This window comes from Engystomops pustulosus, chromosome 11 (genome assembly GCF_040894005.1).
Source record: "Engystomops pustulosus chromosome 11, aEngPut4.maternal, whole genome shotgun sequence".
NCBI lineage: Eukaryota > Metazoa > Chordata > Amphibia > Anura > Leptodactylidae > Engystomops > Engystomops pustulosus.
This window is the reverse complement of record NC_092421.1, coordinates 89642498-89662198: the sequence shown is the minus strand read 5'-3', so window position 1 is coordinate 89662198 and position 19701 is coordinate 89642498. Positions and strand designations below refer to the sequence as shown.

The window sequence follows — 19701 nt, the reverse complement described above, 5'->3', positions numbered from 1 at the left end:
ATATTCCTGTACATAGGGGGCAGTATTATAGTAGTTATATTCCTGTACATAGGGGGCAGTATTATAGTAGTTATATTCCTGTACATAGGGGGCAGTATTATAGTAGTTATATTCCTGTACATAGGGGGCAGTATTATAGTAGTTATATTCCTGTACATAGGGGGCAGTATTATAGTAGTTATATTCCTGTACATAGGGGGCAGTATTATAGTAGTTATATTCCTGTACATAGGGGCAGTATTATAGTAGTTATATTCCTGTACATAGGGGGCAGTATTATAGTAGTTATATTCCTGTACATAGGGGGCAGTATTATAGTAGTTATATTCCTGTACATAGGGGGCAGTATTATAGTAGTTATATTCCTGTACATAGGGGGCAGTATTATAGTAGTTATATTCCTGTACATAGGGGGCAGTATTATAGTAGTTATATTCTTGTACATAGGGGGCAGGATTATAGTAGTTATATTCCTGTACATAGGGGGCAGGATTATAGTAGTTATATTCCTGTACGTAGGGGGCAGTATTATAGTAGTTATATCCCTGTACATAGGGGGCAGTATTATAGTAGTTATATTCCTGTACATAGGGGGCAGGATTATAGTAGTTATATTCTTGTACATAGGGGGCAGTATTATAGTAGTTATATCCTTGTACATAGGGGGCAGTATTATAGTAGTTATATCCCTGTACATAGGGGGCAGTATTATAGTAGTAATATTCCTGTACATAGGGGGCAGTATTATAGTAGTTATATTCCTGTACATAGGGGGCAGTATTATAGTAGTTATATTCCTGTACATAGGGGGCAGTATTATAGTAGTTATATTCCTGTACATAGGGGGCAGTATTATAGTAGTTATATTCCTGTACATAGGGGGCAGTATTATAGTAGTTATATTCCTGTACATAGGGAGCAGTATTATAGTAGTTATATTCCTGTACATAGGGGCAGTATTATAGTAGTTATATTCCTGTACATAGGGGGCAGTATTATAGTAGTTATATTCCTGTACATAGGGGGCAGTATTATAGTAGTTATATTCCTGTACATAGGGGGCAGTATTATAGTAGTTATATTCCTGTACATAGGGGGCAGTATTATAGTAGTTATATTCCTGTACATAGGGGGCAGTATTATAGTAGTTATATTCCTGTACATAGGGGGCAGTATTATAGTAGTTATATTCCTGTACATAGGAGGCAGTATTATAGTAGTTATATTCCTGTACATAGGGAGCAGTATTATAGTAGTTATATTCCTGTACATAGGGGGCAGTATTATAGTAGTTATATTCCTGTACATAGGGGGCAGTATTATAGTAGTTATATTCTTGTACATAGGGGGCAGTATTATAGTAGTTATATTCCTGTACATAGGGGGCAGTATTATAGTAGTTATATTCCTGTACATAGAGGGCAGTATTATAGTAGTTATATTCTTGTACATAGGGGGCAGTATTATAGTAGTTATATTCCTGTACATAGGGGGCAGTATTATAGTAGTTATATTCCTGTACATAGGGGGCAGTATTATAGTAGTTATATTCCTGTACATAGGGGGCAGTATTATAGTAGTTATATTCTTGTACATAGGGGGCAGTATTATAGTAGTTATATTCCTGTACATAGGGGGCAGTATTATAGTAGTTATATTCCTGTACATAGGGGGCAGTATTATAGTAGTTATATTCCTGTACATAGGGGGCAGTATTATAGTAGTTATATTCCTGTACATAGGAGGCAGTATTATAGCAGTTATATTCTTGTACATAGGGGGCAGTATTATAGTAGTTATATCCCTGTACATAGGGGGCAGTATTATAGTAGTTATATTCCTGTACATAGGGGGCAGTATTATAGTAGTTATATTCCTGTACATAGGGGGCAGTATTATAGTAGTTATATTCTTGTACATAGGGGGCAGTATTATAGTAGTTATATTCCTGTACATAGGAGGCAGTATTATAGCAGTTATATTCTTGTACATAGGGGGCAGTATTATAGTAGTTATATCCCTGTACATAGGGGGCAGTATTATAGTAGTTATATTCCTGTACATAGGGGGCAGTATTATAATAGTTATATTCCTGTACATAGGGGGCAGTATTATAGTAGTTATATCCCTGTACATAGGGGGCAGTATTATAGTAGTTATATCCCTGTACATAGGGGGCAGTATTATAATAGTTATATTCCTGTACATAGGGGGCAGTATTATAGCAGTTATATTCTTGTACATAGGGGGCAGTATTATAGTAGTTATATCCCTGTACATAGGGGGCAGTATTATAATAGTTATATTCCTGTACATAGGGGGCAGTATTATAGTAGTTATATTCCTGTACATAGGGGGCAGTATTATAGTAGTTATATTCCTGTACATAGGGGGCAGTATTATAGTAGTTATATTCCTGTACATAGGGGGCAGTATTATAGTAGTTATATTCCTGTACATAGGGGGCATTATTATAGTAGTTATATCCCTGTACATAGGGGGTAGTATTATAGTAGTTATATTCCTGTACATAGGGGGCAGTATTATAGTAGTTATATCCCTGTACATAGGGGGCAGTATTATAGTAGTTATATCCCTGTACATAGGGGGTAGTATTATAGTAGTTATATTCCTGTACATAGGGGGCAGTATTATAGTAGTTATATTCTTGTACATAGGGGGCAGTATTATAGTAGTAATATTCCTGTACATAGGGGGCAGTATTATAGTAGTTATATTCCTGTACATAGGGGGCAGTATTATAGTAGTTATATTCTTGTACATAGGGAGCAGTATTATAGTAGTTATATTCCTGTACATAGGGGGCAGTATTATAGTAGTTATATTCTTGTACATAGGGGGCAGTATTATAGTAGTTATATTCCTGTACATAGGGGCAGTATTATAGTAGTTATATTCTTGTACATAGGGGCAGTATTATAGTAGTTATATTCTTGTACATAGGAGGCAGTATTATAGTAGTTATACTCCTGTACATAGGGGCAGTATTATAGTAGTTATATTCCTGTACATAGGGGGCAGTATTATAGTAGTTACATCCCTGTACATAGGGGGCAGTATTATAGTAGTTATATTCTTGTACATAGGGGGCAGTATTATAGTAGTTATATTCCTGTACATAGGGGGCAGTATTATAGTAGTTATATTCCTGTACATAGGGGGCAGTATTATAGTAGTTATATTCCTGTACATAGGGGGCAGTATTATAGTAGTTATATTCCTGTACATAGGGGCAGTATTATAGTAGTTATATTCCTGTACATAGGAGGCAGTATTATAGTAGTTATATTCCTGTACATAGGGGGCAGTATTATAGTAGTTATATTCCTGTACATAGGGGGCAGTATTATAGTAGTTATATTCCTGTACATAGGGGGCAGTATTATAGCAGTTATATTCCTGTACATAGGGGGCAGTATTATAGTAGTTATATTCCTGTACATAGAGGCAGTATTATAGTAGTTATATTCCTGTACATAGGGGCAGTATTATAGTAGTTATATTCCTGTACATAGGGGGCAGTATTATAGTAGTTATATTCTTGTACATAGGGGGCAGTATTATAGTAGTTATATTCCTGTACATAGGGGGCAGTATTATAGTAGTTATATTCCTGTACATAGGGGGCAGTATTATAGTAGTTATATTCTTGTACATAGAGGGCAGTATTATAGTAGTTATATTCCTGTACATAGGGGGCAGTATTATAGTAGTTATATTCCTGTACATAGGGGGCAGTATTATAGTAGTTATATTCCTGTACATAGGGGGCAGTATTATAGTAGTTATATTCCTGTACATAGGGGGCAGTATTATAGTAGTTATATTCCTGTACATAGGGGGCAGTATTATAGTAGTTATATTCCTGTACATAGGGGGCAGTATTATAGTAGTTATATCCCTGTACACAGGGGGCAGTATTATAGTAGTTATATCCCTGTACATAGGGGGCAGTATTATAGTAGTTATATTCCTGTACATAGGGGGCAGTATTATAGTAGTTATATTCCTGTACATAGGAGGCAGTATTATAGTAGTTATATTCTTGTACAAAGGGGGCAGTATTATAGTAGTTATATTCCTGTACATAGGGGGCAGTATTATAGTAGTTATATTCCTGTACATAGGGGGCAGTATTATAGTAGTTATATTCCTGTACATAGGGGGCAGTATTATAGTAGTTATATTCCTGTACATAGGGGGCAGTATTATAGTAGTTATATCCCTGTACATAGGGGGCAGTATTATAGTAGTTATATTCTTGTACATAGGAGGCAGTATTATAGTAGTTATATTCCTGTACATAGGGGGCAGTATTATAGTAGTTATATTCCTGTACATAGGGGGCAGTATTATAGTAGTTATATTCCTGTACATAGGAGGCAGTATTATAGTAGTTATATTCCTGTACATAGGGGGCAGTATTATAGTAGTTATATTCCTGTACATAGGAGGCAGTATTATAGTAGTTATATTCCTGTACATAGGGGGCAGTATTATAGTAGTTATATTCCTGTACATAGGAGGCAGTATTATAGTAGTTATATTCCTGTACATAGGGGGCAGTATTATAGTAGTTATATTCCTGTACATAGGAGGCAGTATTATAGTAGTTATATTCTTGTACATAGGGGGCAATTTTTATTAGTAAAAAACAAACATAAATACAGAAATACTTTTCCATTAATATAAATCATAGATCATTTAGTATAAATCATACATGTTCATAAAATAAAATGTATACTAAATGTAACTTAAGAGTCCATATTGGCTGAAAGGCAAACAAAGAAAAAACAGAAAAAAACAAACAAATGCATCCACATTATATAATCGGACATATTTCATTCTAGATGGATGTTCCTCCAGAGTCTTATATTCTGCCCCTTTTTCCTGACCTCTAGTGACCGGATCCACCTGAGCTCGGACATGATGAGACTTATGGCCTTATGATGGTGGAAGTCCTCGCTATGGATGGACACTCTGGTTCTCATGTGCCAGTGATAATACTTGATGACCTGGATCACTATATACATGGTCTCCTGGTTGATGTTATGTACAGTAGGTGTCACGCCATACAGGATTTCTGGGTACTGGAAGGGGCTGCAGTGATGGGATTCTTAGCTTGGTAGATATTTCACGCCAGATGTTCCGTCCACCCCAGCACTCTGATATAAAATGGACCATAGTCTCCTCCTGCTGACACCCGAGGGGACACATGCGATCTGCCACACTTAGGAATTTTAGATTTCCCCTGACAAAGAGCTTTCCCTGTAATGAGAGCCAGGCGATGTCACAGAACTTATGGGGCAACCTCCGACCATTCAAGAACCTTAGACTGTCCTTTAGGGTGGTGGTTGGACAATCTGGGAGTGCCAGCTGCAGAAAGTAGAAGGTCCTGCAGACTCTGGAGTACAGATCTTTCCTGGTCTTAGTTTCTATGAAAGACTTTTCTATCCCCCATTTCTTCAGACACCGTATCCCATACTCCAGATACTGGGGGAGGAAGCCAGGAGTCCATCGGCCCCTCTTGAGACTGCCGCCTCGCACCCAAGACTCTGCAAAAGGCAATATCCAGTCCCTGACACTACTTACCCACAGGAGACCATTGTTTGAGTCCAGGCAACCGAAATTTACTTTCAGAAACATGGAGTCAAAGAAAACCCTTGGATTTAACATATCCAGCCCACCCTCTCTCCTCTGCAGGTAGGTGATCCCTCTTTTTACTGGGTTCAACCTGTTTCCCCATAAAAGCTGGAAGAACAGGCTAAAGAGCCTAGCGGAGAAAGATTCTGGCAAAGGAAAGACGACAGAGACGTAGAGGAAGACAGGGAGCAGGTAAGTCTTCATCAGAGTAACCCTTTCTCTATAGGTCAGCCTCCAGTTCTTCCATCGCTGAACCTTTACATTTCCGGCTTCCAACTTCTCCTCCCAATTTAGTTTGGCATTATCTTCCCTCCCGAATTTAACCCCAAGGATCTTAATATGGGTGGAGGCCTTGGCGAACTGTGGCAGATCAAAGCCAGGAGCAGCATCCAATGTCCAGAAAGCCTGACTCTTCTCAAGGTTGACCAGAGACCCGGAGGCCTCTGAGTAACTTCTGATGGCTGCAGATAACATCTCCACCTCACGAGGTTCAGATATCACCACAGTCACATCATCCGCGTAGGTGACTACCTTCAAAGGCAAGCAATGGGGGACCGGCACCCCCTGAAAATCACACCGCTGCAGTGATCGCAGAAACAAGTCTATGGCAAACACATACAGCAGTGGACTCAGGGGGCAGCCCTGTCGCACCCCGGCCTCTACTTCAAAAGTGTCCCCCTGCCAACCATTGATCAGAGGAAAGCTCTTCGCCTCTCTGTACAAAGTTCTCAACCAATCTATAAATTGTCCCGGAATACCGTACTTTGACAAAGTTGCCCATAGATAATCGTGATCAACCCTGTCAAAGGCTTTAGCCTGGTCCAGACCTACAACATATCTCCCACACCTCAGAGCTTTACATCTCTCAAACATCTCCCTTATCGAGAGGACTGCTCCAGAGATGTTCCGCCCTCTTACTGTGCCGTACTGAGAGCCTGCCAACAGTGCCGGGGACAAACAGACTAACCTAGAAAACAGAATTTTTGCCAAAATCTTCCTGTCGACATTCAAGAGGGCGATCGGCCTCCAGTTCTTGATGTCACTAGGCTCCTTGCCTTTGGACAGCAGAATAAGGGAGGACACTCTCATGGATGGAGGCATCAGGTGATTCTCTAGACAATTGGTAAATACATCCACAAGGATCGGGGCTAAGAGGTCTCTGAACTTCTTATAGAATTCACATGTTATACCATCAGGACCTGGTGCCTTCTTCAGATGTAACTTATCAATGGCCTCTTTAACCTCCTCCTCTGTTATTCCTGCTGTCAAAGGAGAAAAGTCCAAATCTTTAGTGTCAGGACCTGGAGTTGCCTCCAAGAATTGAGCCATTTTGTCTTTGTCCAAAACCTTCTTCTGAAATAACTCAGCATAGTAGGATCTCACCACCCCCAGGATACCCTCCCGAGATTCCTGCAAAACTCCCTGGGAGTCAGTGAGACCTGTGATCGATTTCTTGGCCACACGTTCCCGGCAATTTTCATATGGATCAGGCACGCTCTGTTTTCCGTAGTCCCGCTCGATAACCAGGGACGTGTAGCGGCTGTACTGATACTGCTTTATTTCAGACTTCAGTCGGTCAATCTTTTGTTTGTCCCCCCCTCCCGCCGAATACAGTGACTCCAATTCTCTCCGCAGCCTGAGATACTGGCTGTACTTGCTCTTACCCTTCTTCACTGACAGTCTCTTTAAGAGGGACCTGATCTCCTCCTTGACGTTCTCCCACCAGTCAGATATGTTGTCATAAAAGTCCTGTCTCTGGAGCTGGTCCTGAAAAAGGGAGTGGATACAATTCCGGACATATACATCATCCAGGATGCTGGAATTGAGCCTCCATAACCCCCGACCAATGTCCGAGCGGTTAGTGGCTCCTAGGTGAAACAATGAGATAAGATGGTCAGAATATGGAACAACTCTCTCGCTTATACCACTAACATTCTCTGAGGGACTCACAAATGCCATATCGATCCTGCTATGCCTGTCAGCACACGTATAGGTGTACCGAGGTTTCCTCCCGTCCAAGGTAAACACATCACGTAGGTTTGCCTGTGATAATATGCTCTGTAGGACCCTGGAGTCCCTGACCACTGCTCTGCCTGAGGACCGGTCACCTGAAGTCATGACAACATTAAAGTCGCCCGCCATTACTACAGGGATAGAGGTAAATAAATGCTGCTTCACCTCATTGAACAGCTGGATTCTCTCTGTCACTGTCTGTGGGCCATAGATGTTGATCAGCCGGAGCCGCCTACCATGGATGGTCACCTCTAGCAGCAGGCACCTCCCCATAGCGACCTCCGTCAGCCTGTGCACCGTCACATCTGTGGTGTTAAACAGTATGGCGACCCCGGCGTACGGCTCCACAGCCAGTGACCAGTAAGAAGGACCAGACCGCCACTCACGCTCAGCCTCACGGAGATGCCCCAAGGTGGTCAGACGGGTCTCCTGCAGGAAGATGACATCAGCGCCCAGATATCTCAGGTGGTCATATACTGCGTGTCTAGTCCTTCTTACTTTAATGCTGTTGACGTTGCTGGAAGCAACTTTTAGAGAGAACCCAGCCATTACAATGATAAAGAGCAGAGCAGCGACCCCCATCATCATATGTCAGAGTCATCCTCCCCCTGTCTACCACCTGTCTCCATGTCTGACTCTTCCGCGGTATCTACAGGAGGGGGCTTCTTCTTAGTTGGAGGATCCCCTGTGTCCACCTCACACTCATTGTCAATTCTTTCTAGCTCTTTTTCAAAGTCCCCATCAGACTCTGACAGAGCATCAAACCTGTTGGAGAGGACCATGACCCCGGCATCACCGCTGGACTTCCTCCTGGTCTTAGGCTCCGCACTGTACTCCTCAGGCCTACGGGAGGATTTGTCTTTTTTCTTCCTTTTATTCTTTTTCACCTCCTCATATTCAGTAGATGTTACAGAGGTGACTGCCTGAGGCTGGTCGTGGGTTACAACCTCCACACTCCCCTGAGCGCTGACTGACTGCTGGGGTTCTGCATCACCTGACCCCTGTACCTCCCGCCTGGTCAGAATTTGCCCCGACACCAGGGCCTCCTCCTCTAAGGCGTCTGCCTCCTGCACCATCTCATCATCTGATAAGTCTCTGGCGATGTTATGCCAGGCCTCTGGGCAATCCTTGTGCGGGTGCCCAATCTCTCCGCAGAGGTTGCATCGGACCGTCTCACAGGTGGCGCTGAGATGGCCGACCTCCCCACACAAGTTGCATTTTACTACTGTACATACTTTGGCCACGTGACCGATCCTACCACACCTGAAGCACTTTCGTGGTTGTCCGGGATAGAAGCAGACGCCCTTTTCTCTGCCTATATAGAAGGAGTTAGGGAGGTGCAGGGTAATGTTGTTGAACTGCCTCAACTTCACCAGAACCTTCCACCCTCCAGTCCAGATACCGTCGGCGTCTCGGTTCTTAGTGAGGTCAGACAGCAGATCACAATGGCGCCTGAGCCACACTAGAATGTCCTGAGGAGGAACCGACTCGTTCCAGAATATTATATTGACCACCACAGTACCTGGTCTGGATATGGGGACAAACGTGAACTTACACCAGCCCTCAGTGTCCCTGAACCGGGGGAGTTTATCCCAGAACCTGTCCAGACTAGACATGAGCTTAAAGCTGACATCATAGCCCTGTCTGTCTGGAAGGTTGATGACTGCCAGGATGTCATCTGGTGAGAACCCCATCTGGTGACATAGAAGATCCCGCACCACAAACCTCCTATCCGGGAGATCTTCCTTTGCGCCTCTGTCCTTAAAGCGCACCACATTCCTCCTTTTGAACGCCTGCCCGGAGTAGTGTGCGCCGGAGGTGAAGGAGGGAGCGCCGCGGCTCCAGGCGTTTTTAGGAGGTTCCGGATGGGGCTCACTACGGGTATTGGGGGGAGGGTCTGATCTAGAGAGACCTGACTTTACAAGGGGGCTCGATGTTAAAGGGGGGAAGTCACAAGCATCATTCTGCGCCACCCCCTGCCCCCCATCCACCTCTATGTTATCCTCCGGTGGCTGTACCTCCCAGATAGACTGAGGGTCCCCTCCATCCCCCAACCCCGCAGGTAAAGCAGAATGTCCTACAGTGTCCCCAGTCTCAAGCATGCTAGAGTTCTCCTGGGTCACCGCATCACCCTGACCCATAGATGAAAGTTCACCATCAACAGACACTGCTGGGACTTGTGGTACTACAGGTCCATACACCTGCTCTGGGACCGCTGCAGAGGTCTGTGGCTGATCTTGTGTCTGTCCCTTCTGGAATGAGAAGCTCGCAGGCCTGAGAATCTGTGTCACACGTTGGGGTACATCTGGGGGAACAAGTCCTGCTTGTGCTGTAGGGGCCCGGGGCCCAGAGTCACCGCTTTGCCTCTGCTGGGAGAAGCGCTCCTGGTTCCTGTAAGACTCGGCCAGGGGTCCCATCCTCTCCAGGACACAGTCCATATCCCTGACCACCTGTGCCAGCTCTATGCCTAGTCCCTGCAGCTTGGTGTTATACAGGGTGCTACTCTCAGGGTGCGCAGTTCTAAGAGAGTACATACAGTCTATCTGCATCTGCAGCATTTTCTTATGGTTAGTCAGCTCCCCCATCCTCCTTACCAGAGTCGGTATCTCCTCCGCCATCTGCAGCTCCGGTGCCCGCGCGGTCTCCTTCCCCTGCTGTGCTGGTCGGGGTGCAGCTCCAGATGGTTTGGGTGCACCTGTCTCCTTCCCAGGCTTGTGGCTTGCACTTGCAGGGGCCTGTTCACACTGTGCAGTGCTCATGGTAACAGTCTGCGGCTTTACTGCTGACCTGGTGCGGCCTGTGCAGGCCATGCTGGACACCACATCCCTCTGCTGCAGGTTCTCTCGCAGGGTCTGTCTCTCCAATGACGTTCTCCTCTGTCTGGGTGCAGGAGTGGGGGGCTGTGCACCTGCTGCTTGTCTCTCACTCTGCATCACCTGAGCTCCTCCACGCTGGCTGCTCATAGAACTTGACGCTTTCATTGCTGCTTCAGTTACTTCCACTTTTTCATTCTTTCTCACCACAACCGCATTGTCTGCAATCTGTCCACCATCTTTACTGCTTACTTTGGGATTTGCATCCCTAGAAGGTTTTTGGGAGTTCACTCCCGGTGTAGGCCTGGAAGCCTGGGCCTTGCCTGGGGAATCTCCCCACCCAGGGTGGCCCCGCCCTGGGCTAGCTCCAGACATGCAGAGACTCAGGAGCTCAGCTCATACACGTCCTCACAGCAAGGGGGCAGGATTATAGTAGTTATATTCTTGTACATAGGGGGCAGTATTATAGTAGTTATATTCTTGTACATAGGGGGCAGTATTATAGTAGTTATATTCCTGTACATAGGGGGCAGTATTATAGTAGTTATATTCCTGTACATAGAGGGCAGTATTATAGTAGTTATATTCTTGTACATAGGGGCAGTATTATAGTAGTTATATTCCTGTACATAGGGGGCAGTATTATAGTAGTTATATTCTTGTACATAGGGGGCAGTATTATAGTAGTTATATTCCTGTACATAGGAGGCAGTATTATAGTAGTTATATTCCTGTACATAGGGGGCAGTATTATAGTAGTTATATTCCTGTACATAGGGGGCAGTATTATAGTAGTTATATTCTTGTACATAGGGGGCAGTATTATAGTAGTTATATTCCTGTACATAGGGGGCAGTATTATAGTAGTTATATTCTTGTACATAGGGAGCAGTATTATAGTAGTTATATTCCTGTACATAGGGGGCAGTATTATAGTAGTTATATTCCTGTACATAGGGAGCAGTATTATAGTAGTTATATTCCTGTACATAGGGGGCAGTATTATAGTAGTTATATTCCTGTACACAGGGGGCAGTATTATAGTAGTTATATCCCTGTACATAGGGGGCAGTATTATAGTAGTTATATTCTTGTACATAGGGGGCAGTATTATAGTAGTTATATTCCTGTACATAGGGGGCAGTATTATAGTAGTTATATTCCTGTACATAGGGGGCAGTATTATAGTAGTTATATTCCTGTACATAGTGGGCAGTATTATAGTAGTTATATTCCTGTACATAGGGGGCAGTATTATAGTAGTTGTATTCTTGTACATAGGGGGCAGTATTATAGTAGTTATATTCCTGTACATAGGAGGCAGTATTATAGTAGTTATATTCCTGTACATAGGGGGCAGTATTATAGTAGTTATATTCCTGTACATAGGGGGCAGTATTATAGTAGTTATATTCTTGTACATAGGGGGCAGTATTATAGTAGTTATATTCCTGTACATAGGGGACAGTATTATAGTAGTTATATTCCTGTACATAAGGGGCAGTATTATAGTAGTTATATTCCTGTACACAGGGGGCAGTATTATAGTAGTTATATCCCTGTACATAGGGGGCAGTATTATAGTAGTTATATTCTTGTACATAGGGGGCAGTATTATAGTAGTTATATTCCTGTACATAGGGGGCAGTATTATAGTAGTTATATTCTTGTACATAGGGGGCAGTATTATAGTAGTTATATTCCTGTACACAGGGGGCAGTATTATAGTAGTTATATCCCTGTACATAGGGGGCAGTATTATAGTAGTTATATTCTTGTACATAGGGGGCAGTATTATAGTAGTTATATTCCTGTACATAGTGGGCAGTATTATAGTAGTTATATTCCTGTACATAGGGGGCAGTATTATAGTAGTTGTATTCTTGTACATAGGGGGCAGTATTATAGTAGTTATATTCCTGTACATAGGAGGCAGTATTATAGTAGTTATATCCCTGTACATAGGGGGCAGTATTATAGTAGTTATATTCTTGTACATAGGGGGCGGTATTATAGTAGTTATATTCCTGTACATAGGAGGCAGTATTATAGTAGTTATATTCCTGTACATAGGGGGCAGTATTATAGTAGTTATATTCCTGTACATAGTGGGCAGTATTATAGTAGTTATATTCCTGTACATAGGGGGCAGTATTATAGTAGTTATATTCCTGTACATAGGGGGCAGTATTATAGTAGTTATATTCTTGTACATAGGGGGCAGTATTATAGTAGTTATATTCCTGTACATAGGGGGCAGTATTATAGTAGTTATATCCCTGTACATAGGGGGCAGTATTATAGTAGTTATATTCTTGTACATAGGGGGCAGTATTATAGTAGTTATATTCTTGTACATAGGGGGCAGTATTATAGTAGTTATATTCCTGTACATAGGAGGCAGTATTATAGTAGTTATATTCCTGTACATAGGAGGCAGTATTATAGTAGTTATATTCCTGTACATAGGGGGCAGTATTATAGTAGTTATATTCCTGTACATAGGGGGCAGTATTATAGTAGTTATATTCCTGTACATAGGGGGCAGTATTATAGTAGTTATAGTCTTGTACATAGGGGGCAGTATTATAGTAGTTATATTCTTGTACATAGGGGGCAGTATTATAGTAGTTATATTCCTGTACATAGGGGGCAGTATTATAGTAGTTATATTCCTGTACATAGGGGGAGTATTATAGTAGTTATATTCCTGTACATAGGGGGCAGTATTATAGTAGTTATATTCCTGTACATAGGGGGCAGTATTATAGTAGTTATATTCCTGTACATAGGGGGAGTATTATAGTAGTTATATTCCTGTACATAGGGGGCAGTATTATAGTAGTTATATTCCTGTACATAGGGGCAGTATTATAGTAGTTGTGTGATTGGCTTGGATGAGCTTGTTCCTCCTTCTATATATATTAATTAGCGCAGTCAGGAGGGGAGGGGCTCTGCACTGATCGGTGATTGCACTGGGTGATGCAGCTATTGGATCTTTTATACTATTACTGATATTATTATTGAGGCTGGAGACTGCAGTGACCCCTTCAGGCCATAGATGGAACTGCAGATGTAAAATGATTTATTTCGATTTTTTTTAGCATTTTTAACCCTTTATAGATTGTTCTAATATTTCTTTTGTGTCACTTCTTGCAGGTGGTGAGTTTTATAAGCCTTCGCTATGACAGCGCCCCCCCCTGGATGGTTCTGTGTGTGTTATGGTGCTCGATGGCGCAGACTCTTCTCCTTCCATCGTTTATCTGGTCCTGCGCCCGGTACCGAGCGGACCTGCGCACCGTCTGGGAGCACTGCGCCTCCATGTTGTCTGACAGCGGGGATGAAGGTCAGTCACACTCCACTGGTTGAGAATTAGAAGGAGTTTTTCAGGAACATTGGCTCAGATTTATTTTCGCCCCCGCGCCCGTTTTTTGTCGGATCTCTTTCTCCTTTGCAAAAAGTTTGAACTGCTGTATAGAAATTGTCCGGGCCGCACCAGACCCAACACAACGCAAATTTCTGCACTGAAGGAGCGTCCGGGGCTCAGTCCAACCGTGCGCCACATGCAAAATCCAACAAAAATGTGTTGCATGCCCCATGTTACCGGTGCACCAGATTCATGAAGAACATGCACCAGAAATCCAGAATATGGCGCCACCTGCACTATACACAGGACCCTGCACTATACACAGGACCCTGCACTATACACAGGACCCTGCACATAGTACACAGGACCCTGCACATAGTACACAGGACCCTGCACATAGTACACAGGACACTGCACATAGTACACAGGACACTGCACATAGTACACAGGACACTGCACATAGTACACAGGACACTGCACATAGTACACAGGACCCTGCACATAGTACACAGGACCCTGCACATACTACACAGGACCCTGCACATACTACACAGGACCCTGCACATAGTACACAGGACCCTGCACATAGTACACAGGACCCCTGCACATAGTACACAGGACACTGCACATAGTACACCCCCCCTGCACATAGTACACAGGACACTGCACATAGTACACAGGACACTACACATAGTACACAGGACACTACACATAGTACACAGGACACTGCACATAGTACACAGGACACTACACATAGTACACAGGACACTGCACATAGTACACAGGACACTACACATAGTACACAGGACCCTACACATAGTACACAGGACCCTGCACATAGTACACAGGACCCTGCACATAGTACACAGGACCCTGCACATAGTACACAGGACTCTGCACATAGTACACACTGCACATAGTACACAGGACCCTGCACATAGTACACAGGACCCTGCACATAGTACACAGGACCCTGCACATAGTACACACTGCACATAGTACACAGGACACTGCACATAGTACACAGGACCCTTCACATAGCACACAGGACCCTGCACATAGCACACAGGACACTGCACATAGTACACAGGACTCTGCACATAGTACACAGGACACTGCACATAGTACACAGGACCCTGCACATAGCACACAGGACCCTGCACATGGTACACAGGACTCTGCACATAGTACACAGGACCCCTGCACATAGTACACAGGACACTGCACATAGTACACAGGACACTGCACATAGTACACACTGCACATAGTACACAGGACCCTGCACATAGTACACAGGACCCTGCACATGGTACACAGGACTCTGCACATAGCACACAGGACCCTGCACATAGTACACAGGACCCTGCACATAGCACACAGGACACTGCACATAGTACACAGGACTCTGCACATAGTACACAGGACCCTGCACATAGTACACAGGACCCTGCACATAGCACACAGGACCCTGCACATAGCACACAGGACCCTGCACATAGCACACAGGACCCTGCACATAGCACACAGGACCCTGCACATAGTACACAGAACCCTGCACATAGTACACCCCCTGCACATAGTACACAGGACACTGCACATAGTACACAGGACACTGCACATATTACACAGGACCCTGCACATAGCACACAGGACACTGGACATAGTACACAGGACCCTGCACATAGTACACAGGACCCTGCACATAGTACACAGGACCCTGCACATAGTACACAGGACCCTGCACATCGTACACAGGACACTGCACATAGTACACAGGACCCTGCACATAGCACACAGGACCCTGCACATAGCACACAGGACCCTGCACATAGTACACAGAACCCTGCACATAGTACACAGGACACTGCACATAGTACACAGGACACTGCACCTAGTACACAGGACACTGCACCTAGTACACAGGACACTGCACATAGTACACAGGACACTGCACATAGTACACAGGGCCCTGCACATAGTACACAGGACCCTGCACATAGTACACACCCCCTGCACATAGTACACAGGACTTCTGCACATAGTACACAGGACCCTGCACATAGTACACACTGCACATAGTACACAGGACCCTGCACATAGTACACAGGACCCTGCACATAGTACACACTGCACATAGCACACAGGACACTGCACATAGTACACAGAACCCTGCACATAGTACACAGGACACTGCACATAGTACACAGGACTCTGCACATAGTACACAGGACACTGCACATAGTACACAGGACACTGCACATAGCACACAGGACACTGCACATAGTACACAGGACTCTGCACATAGCACACAGGACACTGCACATAGTACACAGGACATTGCACATAGTACACAGGACCCTGCACATAGTACACAGGACCCTGCACATAGTACACAGGACCCTGCACATAGTACACAGGACACTGCACATAGCACACAGGACCCTGCACATAGTACACCTCCTGCACATAGTACACAGGACCCTGCACATAGCACACACCCCCTGCACATAGTACACACTGCACATAGTACACACCCAGCACATAGTACACAGGACTCTGCACATAGCACACAGGACACTGCACATAGTACACAGGACCCCTGCACATAGTACACAGGACACTGGACATAGTACACAGGACTCTGCACATAGTACACAGGACCCTGCACATAGTACACAGGACACTGCACATAGTACACAGGACACTGCACAGAGTACACAGGACACTGCACATAGCACACAGGACACTACACATAGTACACAGGACACTGCACAGAGTACACAGGACACTGCACATAGCACACAGGACCCCTGCACATAGCACACAGGACACTGGACATAGTACACAGGACCCTGCACATAGTACACAGGACCCTGCACATAGTACACAGGACCCTGCACATAGTACACAGGACCCTGCACATAGTACACAGGACCCTGCACATAGTACACAGGACCCTGCACATAGTACACAGGACCCTGCACATCGTACACAGGACACTGCACATAGTACACAGGACCCTGCACATAGTACACAGGACCCTGCACATAGTACACAGGACCCTGCACATAGTACACAGGACCCTGCACATAGTACACAGGACACTGCACATCGTACACAGGACCCTGCACATAGCACACAGGACCCTGCACATAGTACACAGGACACTGCACATAGTACACAGGACACCCTGCACATAGTACACAGGACCCTGCACATAGTACACAGGACCCTGCACATAGTACACAGGACCCCTGCACATAGTACACAGGACTCTGCACATAGTACACAGGACCCTGCACATAGTACACACCCTGCACATAGTACACAGGACAATGCACATAGCACACAGGACCCCTGCACATAGTACACAGGACACTGCACATAGTACACAGGACACCCTGCACATAGTACACAGGACCCTGCACATAGTACACAGGACCCTGCACATAGTACACAGGACCCCTGCACATAGTACACAGGACTCTGCACATAGTACACAGGACAATGCACATAGTACACAGGACAATGCACATAGTATACAGGACCCTGCACATAGTATACAGGACCCTGCACATAGTATACAGGACCCTGCACATAGTACACAGGACCCTGCACATAGTACACAGGACCCTGCACATAGTACACAGGGCACTGCACATAGCACACAGGACCCTGCACATAGCACACAGGACCCTGCACATAGTACACAGGACCCCTGCACATAGTACACAGGACACTGCACATCGTACACAGGACACTGCACATAGCACACAGGACCCTGCACATAGTACACAGGACCCCTGCACATAGTACACAGGACAATGCACATAGTACACAGGACAATGCACATAGTACACAGGACAATGCACATAGTACACAGGACAATGCACATAGTACACAGGACAATGCACATAGTATACAGGACCCTGCACATAGTATACAGGACCCTGCACATAGTATACAGGACCCTGCACATAGTACACAGGACCCTGCACATAGTACACAGGACCCTGCACATAGTACACAGGACACTGCACATAGCACACAGGACCCTGCACATAGCACACAGGACCCTGCACATAGTACACAGGACCCCTGCACATAGTACACAGGACAATGCACATAGAACACAGGACAATGCACATAGTACACAGGACAATGCACATAGTACACAGGACAATGCACATAGTATACAGGACCCTGCACATAGTATACAGGACCCTGCACATAGTATACAGGACCCTGCACATAGTATACAGGACCCTCGCACATAGTACACAGGACACTGCACATAGTACACACTGCACATAGTACACACTGCACATAGTACACACTGCACATAGTACACACTGCACATAGTACACAGGACCCCTGCACATGGTACACAGGACCCCTGCACATGGTACACAGGACCCCTGCACATGGTACACAGGACCCCTGCACATAGTACACAGGACCCCTGCACATAGTACACAGGACCCCTGCACATAGTACACAGGACCCTGCACATAGCACACAGGACCCTGCACATAGTACACAGGACCCCTGCACATAGCACACAGGACCCTGCACATAGCACACAGGACCCTGCACATAGTACATAGGACACTGAACATAGTACACACTGCATATAGTACACAGGACCCTGCACATAGTACACACTGCACATAGTACACAGGAGCCTGCACATAGTACACACACTGCACATAGTACACAGGACCCAGCACATAGTACACAGGACCCTGCACATAGTACACACCCTGCACATAGTGCACCCCCTGCACATAGTACAGCCCCTGCACATAGTACACCCCCTGCACATAGTACACCCCCCCTGCACATAGTACACCCCCCCTGCACATAGTACACCCCCCCTGCACATAGTACACCCCCTGCACATAGTACACCCCCCTGCACATAGTACACCCCCCTGCACATAGTACACCCCCCCTGCACATAGTACACCCCCCCCTGCACATAGTACACCCCCCCTGCACATAGTACACCCCCCCTGCACATAGTACACCCCCCCTGCACATAGTACACCCCCCCTGCACATAGTACACCCCCCCCTGCACATAGTACACCCCCCCTGCACATAGTACACCCCCCCCTGCACATAGCACACCCCCTGCACATAGCACACCCCCTGCACATAGCACACCCCCTGCACATAGCACACCCCCTGCACATAGCACACCCCCTGCACATAGCACACCCCCTGCACATAGCACACCCCCTGCACATAGCACACCCCCTGCACATAGTACACACACACTGCACATAGTACACACCCTGCACATAGTACACCCCCCTGCACATAGCACACCCCCTGCACATAGTACACACTGCACATAGTACACCCCTCCTGCACATAGTACACACACTGCACATAGTACACCCCCCCTGCACATAGTACAACCCCCCTGCACATAGTACACCCCCCCTGCACATAGTACACCCCCCCTGCACATAGTACACCCCCCCTGCACATAGTACACACCCTGCACATAGTACACACCCTGCACATAGTACACACCCTGCACATAGTACACACCCTGCACATAGTACACCCCCTGCACATAGTACACACCCTGCACATAGTACACACCCTGCACATAGTACACACCCCCTGCACATAGTACACACCCTGCACATAGTACACACCCTGCACATAGTACACACCCTGCACATAGTACACCCCCTGCACATAGTACACACCCTGCACATAGTACACACCCTGCACATAGTACACACTGCACAGACTCCATGACGACATAATTTGTTGCCTGCGATGCAAGGAAGGAGAACAGCGGAGTTAAAAAATCATGTGCTCAGCTG

General features: G+C 45.4%; 1 protein-coding gene across 3 annotated transcripts in view; it reads left to right on the top strand.

The window, feature by feature from the left end:
* Positions 1-19701, top strand: part of GPR162 (G protein-coupled receptor 162) — a 90381-nt gene that overhangs the window by 46245 nt on the left and 24435 nt on the right. For all 3 annotated transcript variants that reach the window (XM_072129855.1, XM_072129854.1, XM_072129856.1), the window contains exon 3: positions 13650-13836. In XM_072129855.1, the coding sequence (XP_071985956.1) occupies positions 13650-13836 (187 nt within the window). The remainder of the gene's footprint in view (positions 1-13649; positions 13837-19701) is intronic.